Genomic DNA, 21,773 nt, shown 5'->3' on the forward strand with positions numbered 1-21,773 from the left:
TACTTTTAAAAACCTGGAAGAAATTTGGAAAACCTGGAAAAAAAATTGAAAAAACGAGTGGCAACCCTGTATATAGTGCAATATAAGAAGTTGATAAGAACATAAATGAAAAATTAACTGAGACTATATATTTATTTTCTTCATTTTGATAATAACATTTTAATGTTGAACATAATGAAAATATAAAATTACCCAAAAATGTCTAGTATGTTATTTTATAGCAAATAAGATAATTTTTAAAACTTAAAACACCTTTGAGACTTCTACTTGAAAATTTTATTTTAGCAAAAACTAGTTTAAGTAAATTACTGATAGTACGTTTAAAAAAGTCATTAAATATGTTCTGGTCTTGTTTATGGACTACCAGTATAAATACCAGTTTTATATGACTATTGCGAAATAAAACAGCATAGTACAAGGATACTTGTCTCATACATTTATCTCCTTAGGTTTATATTAAACAACTTTAAATATTTAATTTAAAAACAAAAGTATGAAGTTATTAATGAGTTTTCAACTAAACTTTGTATGACATATTTTTTGAAAAAAAAAGTTCTATTTAATATTTAGTACAAATTTTTTAAGTTAACTGTTGTAACCTTATTACATTTGTTTATCATTCGAAAAAAATATCATTTTCCTTTTTTCTAGTACATTTTTTGATAAAATGAAAAAAAAATACTTTTTTTCTTGATTTAATCTACAGTTTTTAATTAATTCATTATTAATTAAAAGAAAATTTTTAACCTTATGAATATCATGAAGATAAGTCGCTAGTTTTGATTTTTTATTTATTTATGGTTTACCTGTTTTTTTTATAACATTTTAATTCCATGTACTTATGTAACAGCTATCTCCACATAGTGTATGCTGCATTCGAGTAAAGCTTTAAAATAAACTTAAGCTTTAAAGAAGTAAAAAGTTATAAGTTTTAATTTTAAGATACTTTTTGTTGCACATTAATCAGAAAATATTTTAAGTTTCTTTAAAAGAATATCTGTATTCAGAATAATCATTTTTGTGCAGTATACACAAGTTATTTCTTATTGCAGCTTCTTGAGCTTGTTGAGATAGATTACAAATACAAAAAATACATACAAAATAGTATTAAAATTTCATATAGTTTTTTAACTAGTTTAGACAGCTTTACAATTTCGTCTAAAATTTTGTATTTAAGATTTTAAAGTACAAATAAATTATAACAAATTAATAGGGTAGTTTGTTCCAACTTATTTTTTTCATAAAAATTCTTCTCAAACAAGTCTGTTATTTAAGATTTAAAACATATAAACTATATCATAGTGAATTATAAGGAAATGTCTGAGAAAAACATTGGATTAAAACTAGATGTTGTAAGTTTCTTAAACATTACACATATTATACATTTTTTAGTTTTGTTAAACGCTATGCAGATACACACTTTTTTTTTTTTTTGTTATTTGCAACTTTCAATTCTAAAATAAAATTCTATTTTGAAATGTCTCTGTTTTAATAACAATTGTAGTTTAAAGTTTAATTTTCTAAACCAGATATGATTAGCATGAAAACTTTTAAGTTTTGATCATATATTAATTTACTGTGCTTTTTAGTATATATTATCCTTACAGTTTGAACACGATATCTTTAATGAAATCATAAATTTTTACTAGTTAAATAAGTCCTACTTTATTTAAGTAGGTGTTATAATTGTTTAATACAGACATGTATTTAGTTACTAAAATTAAACTATTTTTTCCACAAAAAATATCTTATCTAGTTTTTATGTTATCTAAAACTGCAATATTTAAGTTGCAGTTTTGATTAAAGATATATTTGAATTTATTATTCAACTAAAGATATATTCAATAAATAAATATATCTTTCTTTGTTGAGTTTATTTACAAACTAATTAAAAGAATGATAAAATCTGTACAAGAAAACATAATGAAAGCTAGGTAAATACTTATACATCTCCCCCCAGATTTTATCACCAAGGAGATGAAACGACACGTCTAGCTAACAAAACAAATTATTTACAAAATTGCAAACTTAAATACCGTTTTCTGTGCTAACATCAACGAAACAACACTCAAAACGAACGTAAATCACTAAAATGTTACAATAAACATAGTTACAATTTGTACAAAAACATTAATTTTAACAACAGTTTAAACAGGTTTGTATGTACCGCTTTCGGCATCATAAATCTTTCTCCGGGTTCTTACACGACCGGAACGACGCAGTTCATTTTCTGGAAATACTCCATCGTCATTAAAATTTCTTTCAAATACCCTAGATTTATCATTAGGGTCCAAACGAGACAATACACCATTTTTCTGATTTGTAGAGGATTGGCTTTCATCAGTGCAATTTGAGTCCTCAGGTGAAAGGAAGGTAGCTGGTTTCGCTTTGCAAATTTTGTCAAAGTTATCTCCAGCTTTGAAACGTATTCCTTTATGGGAGCGCACACAATCAAAACTTTCCTTGGAATCTTTTCTCTCATAGTTGCCAGAAAAAACCAACTTCTGCGTTGGTATGTTTGCTTTTCTAAGATAAGGGATACTATTTTGAGATTTGCAAACAGGAGGATTAAATTTTCTTAAAAACTTTCGATTTCGTACAGTTAAGCGACCTGATCCATCAATCTTGACAACATACTGATGATAGTCTTTTAGTTCTACTATTACACCACTTTTCCCCCACTTGTTAGGGAAGTTACCTGCTTGATTCTGTATCATGACATGATCACCGCAATTCAATGGTGGCAACAATCTTGTGTGCTCACTTAAATTCTCGAGAGACTTAACATAACGAGACCTAAGAGCTTCTTCCTTTTTACTCCATGCGTTACGCCAAATGATTAAGATCTGCGGGTTATTGTAAGCCATAATACTCTTCCTGAGGTAAGGCAAGGAGTCCTTTGAATTTCTTCCAAGAAGGATCTGTGCAGGTGATAGTTTGCATCCTGGATCTGCGTAAGTAAAGCTTGTACCATTTTGTCATTATTTAGTTCACCATTTGAACCAACATTCTCCATTAACAATCGCTTAGAAGCCTTTACTGCTAATTCCGCCCTACCGTTTGACACTGGATGATATGCAGATGACATACGATGGTGTATACCCCATCGTTTCAGAAAATCTTTGGTAACTTTTGCAGAAAACTCTGGACCTCCATCAGAAGATATTTCAACTGGAACACCAAAAGTCACAAAAATACGACGCAAAGCTTTACACAGCCCTTTTGAACCAGAATCATTTGTACCCAATTTGATTCTTTGTTGTTCTGTCCATCCTGAAAGTCTGTCGGCAGCTACAAAATAATACCAACCTTTGAACTGAAAATAATCACAAACAATTGACTCAAAAGGAACCTTTGGAATCAATGGTTCAATTGGAGGTAGGCGAGGATTGCTTGGTGCAATTAAGTTGCAACTATTGCAATTTTCCCGACAGCCTTGAATGTCATTTGTTATTCCCGGCCAATAAACAATCGATTTTGCTCGCTCGTTCATTGCAGTGACTCCTTGATGAGCAGAATGCAACACTCTTAAAACCTATTTTCTTAATGATGGAGGAATAACAATTCTATACACATCATCCTTAAGTATACTGCTAGGTGATAGAAACTTATTATGATCAAGTTCTCGTTTACGATCACCACACATAATGACCCCATCCATCATAAACAAAGAATAGCGAACTATCCAAAACTCATGCAATTCTAATGGTAGGTGGTCTTTGGTCTCTGGAAAACCAGCTTGAACATAATGAATAAGCTTCATCATTTGTTTATCTTTTAAAGTTTCTTCTTTAACTCGGTCAAAAGTCACAGCTTGAAAATTGTCACCTACTTGATTACTTGCAATGATACACTCACTGTCTGGCAAACGTATTCCAGCTAAAATTTCAGAAGCACTTATCTCAACTTCATCTTTTGTTTTATGTACGGTAACCTCTGGATGACGTGACATTGCATCTGGAGCAAGGTGTAGTTTACCAGGTTTATGTAGAATCTTGAATCGCCATAAAAGACTTCTCTGCTTTAACCGGAAAAGGCGGGGGTTTGCAATTTCATCAAGTGTTCTGTCTCCAAATAATTTAACCAGTGGTTTGTGATCAGTCAGAACCAACAAATTATCACATCCTTGTGTGAAATACCGTGATTGCTCAAGTGCCCATACAATTGCAAGGCTTTCTCCCTCTACCGCAGCATAACGTGATTCAGAAGGTCTAAGAAAGCGAGAGCCTGCTAAAACAATACGCCATCCGGTTTGACAACATCCTGGCACAGCAGACTTACAAGAGCAATGTTTCTGCGACAAAAAGTAACCAATACCAGTTGTAGACCAGTCTGGCTGTATACAAGTGGGCTTTCCCAAATCAAAAATTTGTATTCCCTTTGTTATGGCTGCAACTATAGCTTCTCTGGATTTGTAGAATGTATCATCTAGCTCATCATTCCAGTAAAATTTAGTTTTTGGACTTAATAATGGCTTAAACACAATCATCAAAGAAGTCAATTGGTTGTAGTGTGAAACTTGGTGCACTAAACCAAACCATGATCGCACATCTGTTATTGACTTTGGTATAGGAAAATCTCTAATAGCATTTATGAACTTTTCTTGTGGCTTAATTTCAGATTTCGTAATAGTAAAGCCAGCAAAGTCTATTTCTTTTTGTGCAAATTGAAACTTTTCAGGATTGAGTACAACTCCATTTTTTCCCATTAAATCTAAATAGTCAATCATACGCCACCAATGATCAGCCAACTTCTCATCCCATAAAACAGTGTCATCAACGCATTTTGTCTTTCTAGGTACATCTATTATGATTTCATCATACCTGCGCGTATATGCATCTCCACTTGCCAAATAACCTTGTGGTGCTACTTTGTAGTAGTACCTCCCCCATGGAGTGAGAAATGTTGTGAGATGATGATCTTCTGGACGAAGTGGTACTGAATGAAACCCATTCCATGCATCGGTCACACTTTTCCAGGTGTTTGCAGGAATTTCACATACTTGAACGAATGGAGGCTTTACATGATGTGTTTCTCGTACACAATACTTATTTAAAGGTGAAAGGTCAACAACTCTTCTACAGCTACCATCAGCTTTAGCAACCACAACCATACGGTGTACCCAAGTAGACGGAACACCAACTGGAGTCTTACCAAGCACACCTAATCGAGTATCCCTATCCAAAGTTTCTTTTACTTCATTTTCCCAATGTTTTGGAATTGGGGAAGCAGTTGATATTGCTTTTGGAATGGCATCTGGGTCAATATGAATTTTCAAAGGTGGACCTGTCATTTCTGGAAGCAATTGGTGAGTACATTTATTAAATGTAGATGATGCGTACCTATCTAAAAGCCATTCTCTCATCTTTTGATTGTTTGCAGGAATGCAAGCAAATGGCAACTCCTTTGGCCTATCAGGGGGAGGAGTTCTAGGTATACAATCACAAGTTTGCAGTTCTTCATGGACAGTGCAGGATTCAATGGTCGCACCAATACGAGGAAAATCATGATTTATTATGCCAAGTGTTATGCAGGCATTTCTTGAAAGGAAAAACCTGTCAGTACATGGGCTTATATATACCATTTCTTTTGCAACATGAACTTTACCTTGTACATCTTTAGCCATTAATTCCATAAATATAGCACCAGTTATTTTGATCTGTTCTCTGTTGGCCGCTAACATTTTCCTTTTAACTGGTATAAGACTTGACTTCTTAAAACCATGTTTGAGGTAACTATTAAGGTCCCATAAGCATGACTGAGCACCCGTATCTGTAACGACATTAATTTTGCAATAATTTTGTCTAGGGCATTTTATATTCATCTGAGTGTATGCTTGTTCATCAATAGAAGCTTTTAAATGAATTGTTGGATGTTTCAGTGACACTGATGCTTTCCATCCATTCAGACAATCAAAGACGTAATGATCAAGTTTTACTACACTATCATTAACATCAACTGACTGATCAAAATTTTGTGTATATGATCCACCAACTAGAAGTGCATTCGTCTCATCTGCACAATTGTTGTCACCATGATAAACTTTTTTCCTGGATTTAATCCAGCATTGCTTACATGTAGAACACTCAATATACTTGTTATTTTTCCTGCTCCAAATAAATTTTGTAGATGTTTTACTACATATATTACAAGTTATTTTACCACTTGGTCGTTTTGTAATTTTCCTAAAGGATTTGTACGAGGAAACTGAGGCAGTAACAGCAGGTTGTGTCATTGCATCACGTGCCATCTCTTTTGCTTCAATAAAACCAATTGTCTCATTGACATCTTTCTCGTCTAAACTACCCCATCCTAACACCTCTTTGCGTATATCCTCATCAGCTAAACCGGTTACCATGACATCTTTAAGGATAATGTCTGTGAAATCTATCATTTGGTTACAGCCATCCTTTGGGCATTTACATGAGTACGAGCATGTACTAGCTTTTCCCTTTAAACGGGCAGCAAATGATCTTGTGTTTTCAGTCAAATCCTGTCTTGTACTAAGAAAGTCTGATCGTCGTACAACAACTGAAACAGGAATAACTGCAAGCTGCTTGATCATCCTTAAAAGCTCTTGCTCACTTAAATTTACTACATCATTATGTCCCTTCAAAATAGCATCGCCTAGATCTTCCTCACAGCACTGGTACAGTTGACGATGCTTTTCTACTTCTGTCATTTCCATACTATCTTTAAAAATAGTCCACTTTTGCAAAAATATGTTCCAACCCTCTTCATTGCAGTCTCTCCCTATTCGAGGACGGTCCATTTTTGGAGGCTTTGGTTTTGAAGAATTTGCATTTATGTGAACGTTGTTGTGAATGATAAGTAAAGAAGCAGCTACAGAAGCATCAACGTCTGGTGTTTCATATGTGCAACACTCAAGAGGGCATTTAATCACAGGCATTGTAGATTCAATTAAAGAAAGATTTTATCATAAATAAATATATCTTTCTTTGTTGAGTTTATTTACAAACTAATTAAAAGAATGATAAAATCTGTACAAGAAAACATAATGAAAGCTAGGTAAATACTTATACAGTATGTAGTATAATTTTGAATGCTATATAACTAAACAAGTGTTTATACTTAACAAAAATATGATATAGGATTATGGCTCTGAATTTTCTGGTTTTACAAGTGATTTTGACGCAGAAGAAGAGAAGAAATTTCAAAATAATTTAAATGATGAAGCAGAACTTAGAAAAAAACCTTACTAGTAAGTTTTTATTTTCACTGCTACAAAACAAAGTGTCTTAAAATAATTTGAAATTTTTTATCTTTTTTTCTTGAAAGTAGCTAATTGGTATTTTCAACCTTATAAATCTATTTATATTTTTGAAGACAAAATGTTCTAAAACTATAAGCATATCATAGTTTTTCTTTTGTCTTGCTTATGTTATTGAAATTTTACATTTAGCAATTTATTTCGTCTATAAATAAGTTTCTAAAAATTAAAAATTAACAATTATACTTTTTAACATTTATTAATAACTCAAGGTTTAAAACTAAGTTAATTTTTCTTATTAGCTTTAAAGTACAAGAATAAAGAAAATTTTAATTCAATAATTTTTGTGTTAGAGAGTTTTTAATTAGTTTTTTAGTTTAATGAACTTATCGAGTTAGTTAAAAGAATAATGTTGTGTCGCTACTATTTTTTTATTACCATGTAGTTATTACTAAAATAACAGTACTAAATACAATGGTATGAGTAATAAAAAAACATATATTCTAAAGTTTATGTTTTTAATAATTTATGTCAGATCTTAAAATAAGGTTTTTAATTTAAAAAGATTGATCAAGACGTTAGTTTCATTTTTGTTTTGTTTTAGTATTATAAAAAAATCAAGATTGAAAATTATCAACGTTAGAAGAACTTTGATGATATATTTTATTTTTGCAATAAGTTATATGTTACAAACGTGTTGTAATAAATCCACTTATAAAAGATCGTAAGTGTTCTAAATTCTTTCAAATTTTTTTTTTAATTTATTGATAACTATAATTAAGTTAGCAAGCTATACAAATATATAAAACTATTTTTACGCAACAACCAATATTATTTGTACTTTTCTCGGCAATAAAGCTAGTTAATTTTCAATTAACTACCAAAAAAAGTTTACTATACTAAATAAAAAGCAATTAGTTTCGATTTTAATACTATTCAGCTTCTCAAAGAACGCTAATTACCTGGGTATTTAAAGGTGTAAAATTATCTTCGTTAAAAAGCGATTGAAACTTGAATAAACATTATATACCCGTACACTAGCAATGTGTTTAAATTAAAAGCTAAAAAACAGCCCCGGACTTTTAAACCGCCAAAAGGAAACGGGTCAGATGGGAAGAAAGAGGTTGGCTGCAGATGTTTGCGATGCCGAAGAAGGAAAAAGAATGAGATATCATCAAATACTAACATTAGACGCAGTTTGTTAACTTTATTTTAGAAAGTTATAACGTTGATTGGTTTTTTGCAAATATATTATTTATTTTAAATTTTGATTAGAAGCATTTAGCTTTTTAACAAACAGGGTTTTTAATTGAATTCATTACTTGAAGTTACCTATGATGTTTTGTAAAAGTATACTTTAATCTTGTTTTATTCAACAATGTATTTATAATTAACAATTTCATCATGCAGACTGAAACAGCTTTAATGATAAGAATGCAAACTTTGTATGAAAGAAATGTTTTTAACAGCTTCAAATTAAAACAAAAATATATCTATAAAGTAATAAAAGTAATTTAACTAATTCTTAATGATTGAAATTTATATTTTCAACATAACATATACATTAAATTTTAACTTTATATACTAGATAAAATTATTAAAAAAAACTAATCATTTATAAATTTTTCATTGTAAAATTTTGTAACTTTAAGATGTTTTATCTGATAATGATAAAACTAACAACTCCTTTTTTAATGACTCGGAATTTTAAAGACTAATAAAGTAATAACCTCCCTCGCTTGGTTTGTTTCATTTAAAGTTTTTCAATACATCCGACTCTATAGTTGGCTAATAAGTCGCAATTTTTGACTAGAATAGTTTAAAATACAACAATTTTCTTAGTCATCATTCAACTTTCGATTTTTAAAAAGTATATTTTTATTTGAAAACATGATTGTTTTTTATAAATATGAATTTAAACACTTTTCAAAACTATCTCTTGGTTTATAACTTATATTTAGAATAACAATATTTTTTTAAGATTTGAATTTAAATAATTAGTGGCTAATCAAATGATAGTTAAACTTTCGTTATAGTTCAATTAATTCGAAAATAAGTATTGAAATTTATTTACTATCTGTAATTTATTTTAATTTGATTTAATTAATAACAAGCTATTAAGTTCATGCGTTTTTTTATTTATTTATTTTATGAGATATCTAATAGTTCTGTTCGAGAATATAATATTATTTGTTATTATGATTCATATATATTTTACAAATATTTTTTCAGATAGTAATAAAAAACAAACTTCAATAAAAACTGAAACAGACTATGACAATACTTAATTGATGATAATTTGAGCTTATAATATTTTTTTTTGACTTTGATTTAACTAATAGTTGAGTTCGAAGTTCATAATTTTAAGTGCATAGACAGATTATAGCTATAAGTTTTCAAGTATATACCTGTTAAACTAAATTAGGTGTGTAATTAGTTATATAAAAGTTTTATAGTTTGATAGCCGAAACTTTCTATAATATTTATCTATGTTTTTAGTACAACCGCCATAAGAAGTTTGTCAATGATTATTTAGAACTTTATAGTGGAAATATCAAGGACTTCAAAAGAGACAAGTAATTTTTTTCTACCATACTTATTTAAAAACTTTAAATAAAAGAACATTAATATAAAAATGTGATATATATGTTTAAACGTTTTCGTAGTATTATTCTATGTATATAAGATAATATTTTTAAATTTATAAAATGTATTTTCTTTTTTCAACTGAAATATGTTTATTTTGTATCAAGCGAGTTAAGACGTTTTCAAGGGAATTATGCAGATTCAAAAGGAAGTATCACTTGGATCTGCATAACTCCGGTAAATTGTTTTAACTCGCTTGACACAATAAACATATGTCAAATCAATGAAGAAAAAGTACTGTTAAAATTTGTTTTTATTGGATATTCCAGCGAAATTGCTTTGCTAGGAGTTTTATTAACAAATGATTAGCTCGGAATTTTAAATATTTAAACTGTATTTCCTTGACTTTATGTTAGGTAAATTAGTATTTTACTTAAAGTTTTTTTAGGTAACATAAAATTTGTTAAAATATTCTTGTTTTTCAACTTGAAGGTTAGAAACAAACTTGTTAAAGTCAGTTTAGTTATTTTTCTTTACTGTTCTAAAAGTATAAAGCACTACCTAATGAAAAAAATATATTCTTTTAAAAAGTTATGATGAGCTTTTATGAGTATCAATTTAAAAATATAGTTAAATCGAAGAAAAATATTTCATATAAAAATATTTTTATTTAAACATTTGACTTTTTTTATAGATAACTTATTGTTCTTACCATAACTTAATATGTTTTGATTTTAAAATTAAGTCAGCATGTTTGTTTTTTGACTGGTAACAGCCTTCATTAGATTTAAGTAAGTTTATGTTTTCAAAATAAACCTTGAAAACTGTTTTTATTAACAAAATTAAAAAAAAAAGTATATTCGTACAGGTTTACTATCATTTCTAACCCGCGTTCATTTCTATCCCGATCACTTCTAACCCTACCATTTCTAAACCGATTATATTTAACACGATCCTTCTAACACGATCATCACTAACCTGATCACTTCTAACCCCATTATTTCTAACCCGATAAGTTCTAACTCGATCATTTATAACCCGTTCAGTTAAAAGTTGTTTTTTTTAGATTTATTTTAATCAGTGTTTATTTTGAAATCAAACTAATGTTAACAAAATTGTTCTTATACTAAAATAAAGTTTACTTTATTAACAAAAACTTAGTGTTTATATAGCTTTAATTAAAATTAATTTTTAATTACTATTTAATTTTAAGTTACTACTACAATTTCAAATTGTTCTTTTATTTTGAATTGTTTCTTCATATCAACCTGCTTAGGTCGAATTTTTTTTCTGATTAAATAAAATTTAGTAGATTGTTTTATTTTTTCTTTATTTCTGCTCAGTTAAATTCCAAAAGTAAGCTGCTTTAATTACATTTAAGTTATATATTCTTGTTATTTAGGTAGCTAGAATATTATTTTAACACGAGTGAATTGAAAAAATTAAATTGTTACAAACTTAATATTCAGATACAAAGATTTTCATATTACAGTCTATAAGCTTTGTTGCAAGTCTAGCGCAAGCGTTGTATAGTTGTTGACTAGTCTATTACCTTTTTGTAGTCTGTAAGTTTCCACTTTAAGCTTTGATTAACAAACAAATTGTTCTACAACTTGCAAAGACATGTTTAGATAATGAAATTAAAACAAACATTAAACTATTTAGAACACTGTTGTTTTATTTGGTGGATAAATATTATTTTCATATATAACCGCTTAAAAAGGTTTGTTTATTAATGTAACAATTCCGAGGTTTATCAAATCTCGTCTAGTTAATCTTCTTAAAAACTTTCGCTTAAGTTTATGTAATGTTCAAAGTATTTTAATAACGACTTTATTACATAATGTTTATAATAATTTATAATGTTTATTTTAAATTTGTATTTTACCAGATCAAAAGACAGATCTGATTTGACAGTGGTATATGAAAATCACAAGTTTTTGTGGGATAATGAAGAAGATGTTACTTGGGAGCAGAAAGTTGCGAAGAAGTATTGGGACAAGTTGTACAAGGAATACACAATTTGCGATCTGTCGTTGTACAAAGATAATAAGGTTGGATTCCGATGGCGGACTGAGAAAGAAGTGAGAAATTTTGTTAGCTTACCAGTTATACCTAGAGAAAAAATTATCACTTGTAGTTGCGACTTGAGCAACCTGTAGCAACTTGAGTTTAAAAGATATTTTGATTGCAAATTATAATTCTATTTAGGTATATCTTATCAACAGTTTCACTTTTATTAGTTGTATTGTAATACTTTCATTTTTCTATAAAAACACAAAATTCTGTCAAAATTAAATTATGTAAAGTAAATTTGAATTGAACAAAAGTATTTTTAGTTAGTTACATCTAGATCATTTGCTGGTTTTATTTCTAACTCATACCGTCTAGTATTTTAAATTTAAAAGTATTTGCATTATATTGATGGTAAATGTTAACAACAAAAAGTCTACTTACTTGTATTTAGATTTATTGAAATTTTTTTTTAACTTATTTTGTTTGCCAGTAAAGGTTGACAATAAAAGTTATTTTATATCCGATAATGCAATTCCATCTTTCCAGGTAGTCAGCGGAAAAGGTCAGTTTAGTTGCAGCAACAAACGCTGTTGTGAGGAGGAAGGACTGAGAAGTTGGGAGGTTAATTTCTCGTATGTGGAGGCAGGCGAGAGGAAACAGGCACTTGTCAAGTCGAGGTTGTGCGCTGATTGCTCTTACATGCTGAACTACCACCACAAGTTTGTTGAAATTCATAGTCAGGTTTAATTTTTGTTGGCTTTAAAAAAGTTCAGTTATACAGAAAGTTATTACAACTACGGTCCTGTATCAAATATATTTGTTGTTCGTAAAATAGCCTAGTTGTTTATACTAACTGTTTCTTATCATAGATACATGTTGTACTCAATTTTCTTGCATATTCTTTTAATTTTATTGTCTAATGTAACAGATTCTGTATAGCGATTATTTTTTGTGGACAAAGAAGCTTCGTAAGTCAAAACACTAGTGTACTGTAAACATTTGTTTAATTTTTTTGATCGCCTTTGCGTTAAAATTAAATGTTTTATATAGTTCATCAAGTTTTATGATATAATGTATTATTAAGCTAAACATGATATTATTAAATTTCTATTTAGAATACACATTACTGTTTACAACTTTTAAAAACTTATTTTAACTGTGATTTTAAAAAATAATTGTCTGTTACATAAATATTTTGTAAACATGTTATAATTAAAATTTCTTAAGTAGGCTTTAAATATAAATTTCTATGTATTAATAACTTGATGTATATATATATATATATAAATTGTTGTTTTCGTTAATTTTAGTTGTTTAATTAGTTAGAAGGTAGATCGATTTTTGTACTGAATATTTGTAATGTGCAATATTACGTCATACTGTTTTTTGTTTTTTTGCATAACTTTTGTATCTTTGTTTAGTACAGTGCTTTGTATTTTGAATTTAACTGGCTGATGATCAAAGCTTTATGAAAAATTAAAGCTTTGTGAAACATATGTTCCAGAATTTTTAAAATCGCCATTTGAATAAATTATTTAAAAGCCCTTCAAGTGGGCTCAGTTGAAAGTGTTTACGTTTAAACATTAACCTTATTTTATATATATATATATATATATAAAATGTAGTATATATTTGTATATATATGTATATATTTGTATAATTTTATTGCTGTACTTACAAGTTTGCTTTTCATTGAATAAAACTTGGCTGAGGACGCGTATTAAACGCAGAAACAGCTGTACCAAGCAAAAGTTTATTTTGTGTATGTTATTTCTATATATGTATATATATATATATATATATATATATATATATAATTTATTGGAATGACGATTTTAAAAATACTGGAACATATGTTTCATAAAGGCAAAAAAGATTGTCTATAATCTTCAGCCAGTTCAAATTTTAAATAAAAAGCACTTTGGTAAACAAAGATGCAAAAGTTTACAAAAAAAACAAAAACAATATGACGTAAGAATTGAATATTGTACATTACAAATATTCAGTACAAAAATCGATCTACCATCTAACTAATCAAACAACTAAAATTAACGAAAACAACAGTTAATTGACTATTAAATGCTTCAAAATTTGTTGTATTTTAAGAGAAGCTTTTTCATATGTCGACAAGACGATATAAATTCGCTCCTCTTATTTAAACAACCTTCCTTTTTTAACGCATACATAACGGCTTTTGATTAAATATACATAAAAGTACACAAATAAAAGTACATACAAATATATATATATTTATTATTATGTACTTTTATATTTTTTGTAGTAATTATACAGTTAACTCTCTTGAATCTACGCACTCATTTGGTTACGCACGTTTGGAAATCTGACAATCTTGTGCTATTCTTTTTATTTACATGCTTAAAAGTATACTTATTCCCGGTGTACCTATCTTTAAAGTGACCTCCTGTCGAATCAATATACACTTTATCCTTATTATTATCATTAACATTATTATTACTTTTGTAATTATCTTCACTAAACTTACATTTAACACGCACCTTATACACAACATTTTTAATTAAGCAGTTACCATGTAACATACAGTTTATTTTATTCGAATTACGACAGTTACAATTTTTACTTTCATTGTTTTTGAATTTAAAACCACATTTAATTACTTTATTGTTAAGTATTACTGATATTGATATTTTTCTGGTTACTACAGTTTTTTTTTTTTTTTTTTATTGTTATTATTATCATTATTAATATTACTATTATTGCTACTATTATTGGTTATGTCGTTGTTATTAATACTATTATGATTATTATTATTAATATGGTTACTACTATTACCCTTATTACCACTATTAATATTTTTATTATTATCATTATTATTATTGTTATTATTATTATTATTATTAGAACATGAATCATAACGTACAACTGTATTTATATTTTTAGTTAGGTTTTTACTGATACTTCTAGTTATAGGTCTATTATAATTTTTTTATTAAGTAGATTAATGTTATCATTATTGTTTCTATTAACCTTGTTATTTTTACAGTTGTTATCCTTTCTGTCTAAACTAATATTAATTACGTGTGTATTATCTGAGTAGTTGCTATTATCTTTAATAGTGTTATGTTTATTTTTGTTTTAATTAATTTGTGCTGTCAACCAGTGGCGTAGCGTGGTATTTTGGTCAGGGGTGCGCAATTTTTTTTTCAAAAAATCCCCTAAATTAATACTTTTGGGCCGCAAATTTTTCGGGGTCATTTTTCTCATAAATTTAAAAAATTACTAAAAATCTATCTTCTACTTCATTTTTCAAGCAATCTTTTTCAAATTTTATAAAATGTTCCTTACATTACAAGAAAAATACGTTACTTATGAATTTAGATAATTGAAATAAATAAAAATTTTATAAAAAAATTTAAGAAAAAAGTCTTTTTTTTTCAAAATAAAAATTTTACTACATATTTTTAAATTTACAAGTAATGTATTTTTGTTACCGTATATAGATTTAACTGTTAAAGATTGAAGAAGATTGCTTGAAAAATGTAGGAGGAGATAGATTTTAAACAAACTAGCTTTTTTTCGCTGTTTTAGTTTTCCCTTCCTATAGGTAACCTATTATGCGGCCCGACTTTGACTGGTCATATCTCAAAAAATAATTCGAATTTTATAAAACAATAAAAAGCAACTTACAGCTTAAAAAGAATTTTTTAAATAAGATCAACTTCTAAAAAACGTGGCTTACCCCCCCCCCCCCCCTATGGACTTAAACTACAAATTAATAGTCAACTAAGTATAACAATTAATACCTCAAAACATTTTTCTCTGTGCAATTTCTAAATAATGTTCAATATATATTTTATATCAACAAAAAAGAATTGTAATAAACTCAAAATAACTCATACTTTTAGTTTGTTGCAGCTTTTAATATACTATCTTTATCTTTTATATAAAAATGTTAAATCTTGAGTTTTAAAGTTTTAATTTTTTTATTTTTTTGTAGAATAAATCTAAAGAGCTAGTTTTTTTTTAACTTCTACATTTTTACCAAATTACAATATAAAACTGTAAAAATAAATCTTAACAAATGAATAAAATCTGAAATACAAACAAAATTAAAAATAAAAACTTCATACCACTTGAACTGCAGTCTTGATTAATAGCAATATCTGGTGTTGGTCTGCTATTTTTCAATTCAAGCTTTTGAACTTCAAATAATTTTCCTATCTAACATATTTTTAGACTCGCAACAATCCATACAATATTACTTTGCATATTTTTTAAAATAATAATCTAAAAATTAATGAAAACAAATGTTTACTTATTTTTAGTATTATAAAACATGTTTTACAAAAAAAAAAACTATGAAGATATCAGGATTGCCTTGCCACTTTTTGAGTCAAAATAACTGTCCTGAGTTAGTTTAAAAATGTCATGTGTCATCATAAGCATTTTAAATTATTTTAGAGAATTGTTTTATTGTTTTTTAACTAATAGAAACTAGGCTTTATAAAAAAGCTTTTAAAACCACTAAATCTACCCTGAGTAAAAAAATAACAATTCTATCCTTAGTCAGCCTGAGCTTAAAAATACTTAAAACATTCTGAGTTATCCTGATTTTTACTGAGTCATACTAAAGTTTTCCAAAACTTCATAAAATCCTGAGTTATCCTGAGTGTGTGGAAATATTTTACTAAATGTTTCTGATATAAAACAAAATGTTTAGATATAAATTTTTTAAGGTCAACTTTTTCAATGCTTTTAAAAATTCACAAGAAATATAACTTTTCACTTATCTTAAAATCAGTTTTTCTAAGATCTTTAGGGAATAGCATTTTTTAAATACTACAAGCAGTTGGTAAAAAGTATTTTTTTTTTAATACAATTTAAAATTTGATTTAAAACTAAATAAATTTAAATTTAATTAACCAATTATGTCTTTTAGACTATAAATTGATTGTAAAAATTCTGTTTTACAAGTTGCTATAAATTTATTTATGATGTCACTAAAGAAATTATAAAATAACTTGCTACAAAAATTGATTATTTTTTAAACTTTATGGCTGATAGAAGAACAAAGTTTGATTTGTTTGTTATCTTAATAAAAAAAGAAACTACTTCTAAAAAAAATTTTAAGTTTAGATAATTTAAACAATACTTTTTGTAAAGCGAGATTAAAACTGTAATCACAGTAGGAACTGTTTGTTTATTATTTATTTTAATTTATTTTTTTCAGCTTTTTGTTATTTTTTTTTTAATTATGTTGTTTATATCTTTTATTCTTATTGTCAATTTATTTTCATTTTATTAGTAGTTGTTTATTGCTATTTTTACAACAACTTGTTTATTCTTGAATCATTATCACTATAAAACAGGTTTAGCTTTATGGTTTGTTAACAAAATGTTAGCATTTGTCCTTTTAAAAAAATCTGTCATAAGGTTATACTACTGCGGTGCACTAACTAGTTGCGTACTGTATGAGTCTAAATTTTATGAAGTTAATGAAGTTATAAAACTTTTCCTTATGGAGTTTTTCATCAACATTGGTGCGCATTTGCAATTACGCACCGAATCAGTATACTGGGTAATTTCCCTAACTTGTGACTAATTGGTATTAGAAATTTCGTTTTACTTTTCGAATACTAGAAAAACATAGTTGAAAAAATGCAAATTAAGCAGAAAAAAAAAACAATAAAGGATATAGATATTGCATTTTTTTTACTTCTATTTTTGTTTTTTGGGTGGCACGCATGCGCCAGCGTCCCTCCCCACCCTACGCCCCTGCTGTCAACTCATTATATTTGGATAAAACAAAATTATTATGTGATTGTGTCATTGACTTTACATTATTCATACAACTATAAAAAACTTTTAAAGTTTTTCTAAAAAATATTTTACGGTAACAATGGTTATTTTGGAAATGTTTATCTACTAATTTTAAAAATTCTTTAACCAAGTTTACGTTAATACTAGAACAGTATAGCGGGTTATACCACAACACACGGCTATTACGAGACTTATTACATTTTTGCGTTTTAATATAATTTTCACTAGCGATACTGTTATTATTAATATCATTATTATAGTTAGTGTTATTGTTATTATTAATACTACAATTATTGTTATTAATGTTATTGATACTATTAAAATTATTTACAATATTGTTAATGTTATAGTCATTATTACTGTTACTTTTAAAACTATTATTATTATCGTTATTATAATAATAATTATTATTACTATTAATGATGCTGTTATTACTTTTATTATTGTCATTACTATGTTTATTATCGTTATTACAGTTAAAAATATCATTATTATTGTTATTATTAGTATTATTGTTTGTTTATATTATGGTTTGTTGTTTTGTTGTGTATTTTAGTTTACTTTACTTATTTTAGACTTAATAGTCACAAATATGTTATAGTTTTATAACAGTCGGATTTAATATTAAGTATTTTACCTATTATTAACTATTATCTGTAGAAAATATTTTATTTTAATAAAAACATATATACAACTACTTTATTCTATGCTTCTATTCTTCCATTACAGTAATTATTTTTTACAGAACCCAGTTGAAGTGTGTTGATTCGTTAACACACAGAAACATATGTTGGTACAATAAAGGAAGATTACTGTACAATTTATTTATATTCCAGTGAAGTTACTTCACTATGATCTTTTGTTAGCATTAAACCTATATTTTTGAACAGTTATATATTAAGTTAACAATGTAATTAATTTATTATATATAATTTTAAATGGTAAATCCCCTCTAAACTTATTTTGACTTTGTAAAATTATGTTCCTTGATGGTTAAAAAAACATTTAGTTTATTTAACAGGGTATTGAACTCTATGACTTCACTCTTTGTATTTTAAATGTCATAGCCCGCTTTATACCTTTAAATTAAACTAGGTGCAATGTTCAATTTCTCAAAAACTTTATGGCATTTTTTTTTTCAACTCAATAAACTTCATAATTTTAGCTAATTTGTACTTTGCCCACCTAAGATTAAACTTGTCTTGTATGGTGTTAGACAAGTTTAATCCTTTGGAAAGGAACAAAGTAGAAAAAATACTTCGTATACCCATAAAAAAAATTGTTAAAAACTTTTTGAATGTATGTACAACTTAATTGAAAACTATTATTGTAAACAAAAAAGTAGGAAAGTTCCAAACTGCATTTAATCAAATGCATTTTAAGAAAACAAACAATATAGTACGTATATTTGCTCCTTCTGGTTTAGTTATGTTCTCTCGTTTAGTCACGCACTTTTGCAGTGGAAACAATGTGTGTAGATTCGCGAGAGGTGACTGTACTTAATTTTTCTTTAGGTAAAATTGTCAAATAAGTCAAAATCGTTTTAGTTATAGTAAATTAAATGATCTGATATAATTATATTTTTGATAGCTTATGAGTTTACAAATAAAGTATAATATTTTTCTTTTTCTGTTAGCTCAACTAAAAACAACTCTGTTTCTCTTTTTAAGGTATAGAAAATTGATATTTATTTATGAAGTTAGTAACGGTTTTTTACTCATACAAGTTTTAGATACTTAAAGAAATAAGAGAATTAAATATTTAAATAATATGAATTAGCCCTTCATGCTCAAGGCTGTCAAAGTGTTTTTCTGTTCGTAACATTTAACAAAACTGTAAAATGCATTTAAATCTTTTCAAAATAACTTATATATTGTTTCGTATATAAGCATTGAAAACGTGATTTATAATTAAAATTAAAATAAATTATCTTTTATCATTTGTTTTTTTATTCCATTAGAAAAAAAGATGTAACGGGAAAAACGGTCGGAGAAAAGTCTAAAAAGTCTCACAAACATAAAAAGCATAAAGATAAAAAAGATAAAAAGAGTAAAAAGTCAAAAAAACACAACAAAAAACGGAAAGGTTTTTTAATAATAAATAAATAGTTTGTGAAAATTTTTATAAAGTAATAATTAAAAAATAGTTATGTTTTTGTTCGCAATTACCCTATTTCTTGTGTGTTTTAGTTTTGAAATCATCTGTTTTTACTTATAACTTTCGAAAAAACTTTATACAAAATATTCATTGTTGTGACACTAAGTTTTGTTATGATTTATACTTTTGTTTAAATATTTAGTATCATTTTGTCTGATGTAGAACAATTTAAAAGTTGTCAAGTTTTTTTTTTAAGAGTAATTTTTAAAGATTTTTTTTTAATTTTGAAAATTTACTGGTAAAGTATTCTTATAAATAGTATTTTTGTCAACTATTTTGGCATTATATAGTTTTGTTTGATTACTAATTACTAGTTTTGATTTAAAGCTCGAACTTTTATATGTTGTAGATTTATAAAAATTTTAACAAACTTGAATAGAAAAAGAAACAACGACATCAGCTCAATCAGAATCAGATGCGGAAGATGACCATATTTGGAAAAAGCCTTTACCAGTTGAAACTGACAAAACAAGGTATGCTCTTAACTGGATGTTATAAATTTTTGGTAAACTGTATTTGCAAATATAAAATAAACGTTAAATAAGTTTAAATTGTCGAAAAGAAAAGTTACATGCGATTGCACTTTTGAACTTCAATGTGTATATTTAGTTTTATATATTAATTCTTAAAAATGAATACTTTATATTTTTTAAAACTTACTGGTCATATATTAAACTTATTAGGCTATCCTAAGCACTAATAAAAATTATTTTATTTATTTTTAGAAATAAATTAACAAAATTTTGTTGGATTCGAAATTTGTTATTGTACTGTTTTGACTACCAGGACCTCTCAATAGAATAATGTTTTTCTTAATATAGAAAAGTAACAGTTATGATAATTCTAATCTTTTTAGTTGCTTAAATCTGTTCTATTATTTTGTTTCAAAACACCAAAATTGTTTTATAATATTGACTAAAAACTTGAAAGCAAACCAGAACATTGTTTCAGAAGAACAAAAAAAATGTTAAAATAAAAAGAAGATTTATTTTTATGTTTTTGTTTGCAAGTGCTTTCGTTTTGTTCCCTGACAAACAAGTTTAATTTTATGACTACAAAATTTTATGAAAAAGTTTTAATATAAAATTCCAAATCCGCAGGGAAGACGAGTTCGATGCTTATTTTTCTGGAATGTTTATGTGATGTCATAATGAAGTATGGATTTTGAATTCGCTGAAGAAATGCTATTGTATAAGAATTAAAGTTATAAAATTTTCAATAAAAATATCTGTTGATGAATAAATGTTGTCTAGATACTATGCAAATTGTTATCAAATATAATTTTTCTAATGGTTACACTTGTTGAAAAATAATTCAAATATAGTGAATGGAATTAAGACGTAAATTTTAATTTTATTAAATAAGTTATTTATGTTTTTCAGATAAAACTACTTCAATAGTTTATATTGTTACTAAATTATATAAAAATAGTATTTTTATAACAAACCACAAATTAATGTATTTGTTTCTTACAAAGTAACAAGATTTTTATTTCCTTAACTAGTTAGTGTTTTTAAATAGTAAGTTTGATTAAAATAAAAATTTTACTTTGAACATTTTCCTATCTAGTATATTATTTACGCAAAGATTTAGAAAAACACAGGATTTGCGAAACTGACCATTTTTATTAAAAAAAATTTTTTTGTTATAAAATGTTAGCAAAAATTCTAGAGTCTTTTTAAGTGTTGTAAAATTGATTTGATTAAAGCATGTTTATCTATAACATTTTAATTAAATCTTAGACTTCCAAAGTAAATCATGTTTTTTAAGAATTATACAAAAGCTGCAAAAACTTTTTTTTTGATGATTACTTTTCCATGTGTCAAAAGTAAATTTGAATAATAAGTTTTATAAACAAACTAAGCTGTTGTTTTCTACTTTAATGTTTCTTAAGCCCTGCAACTCTAAGATTTTTAACTAATAATTTTCAAATTAAAATCAAAATAAACAAAACTTCAAAACTTTTATGAACTAAATGAACTAG

The 21,773-nt window shown here is 26.9% G+C and overlaps 1 protein-coding gene across 1 annotated transcript; it reads left to right on the top strand.

Moving 5' to 3' along the window:
• The first annotated feature begins 1,281 nt into the window (after positions 1-1,281).
• LOC145835721 (protein FRA10AC1-like) lies at positions 1,282-21,233 on the top strand. Its single transcript, XM_082943425.1, has 9 exons — positions 1,282-1,352; positions 7,113-7,222; positions 8,304-8,427; positions 9,731-9,807; positions 11,709-11,901; positions 12,380-12,552; positions 19,593-19,717; positions 20,169-20,262; positions 20,890-21,233. The coding sequence occupies exons 1-9, from the start codon at positions 1,317-1,319 to the stop codon at positions 20,930-20,932; spliced, it is 975 nt and encodes a 324-aa protein (XP_082799551.1). The 5' UTR covers positions 1,282-1,316; the 3' UTR covers positions 20,933-21,233.
• The last annotated feature ends 540 nt before the right edge of the window (positions 21,234-21,773 follow it).

This window comes from Thalia democratica, chromosome 5, assembly GCF_965202585.1.
Source record: "Thalia democratica chromosome 5, ktThaDemo2.hap1.1, whole genome shotgun sequence".
NCBI classification, from domain to species: Eukaryota; Metazoa; Chordata; class Thaliacea; order Salpida; family Salpidae; genus Thalia; species Thalia democratica.

Excerpts from the sequence above, each read along its gene's own strand:
- LOC145835721 (XM_082943425.1), top strand. The coding sequence starts at position 1,317 with ATGTCTGAGAAAAACATTGGATTAAAACTAGATGTT. Across the intron at positions 1,353-7,112 it reads TTGGATTAAAACTAGATGTT|GATTATGGCTCTGAATTTTC; the intron begins GTAAGTTTCTTA and ends AATATGATATAG. Across the intron at positions 12,553-19,592 it reads ATGCTGAACTACCACCACAA|AAAAAAAGATGTAACGGGAA; the intron begins GTTTGTTGAAAT and ends TTATTCCATTAG.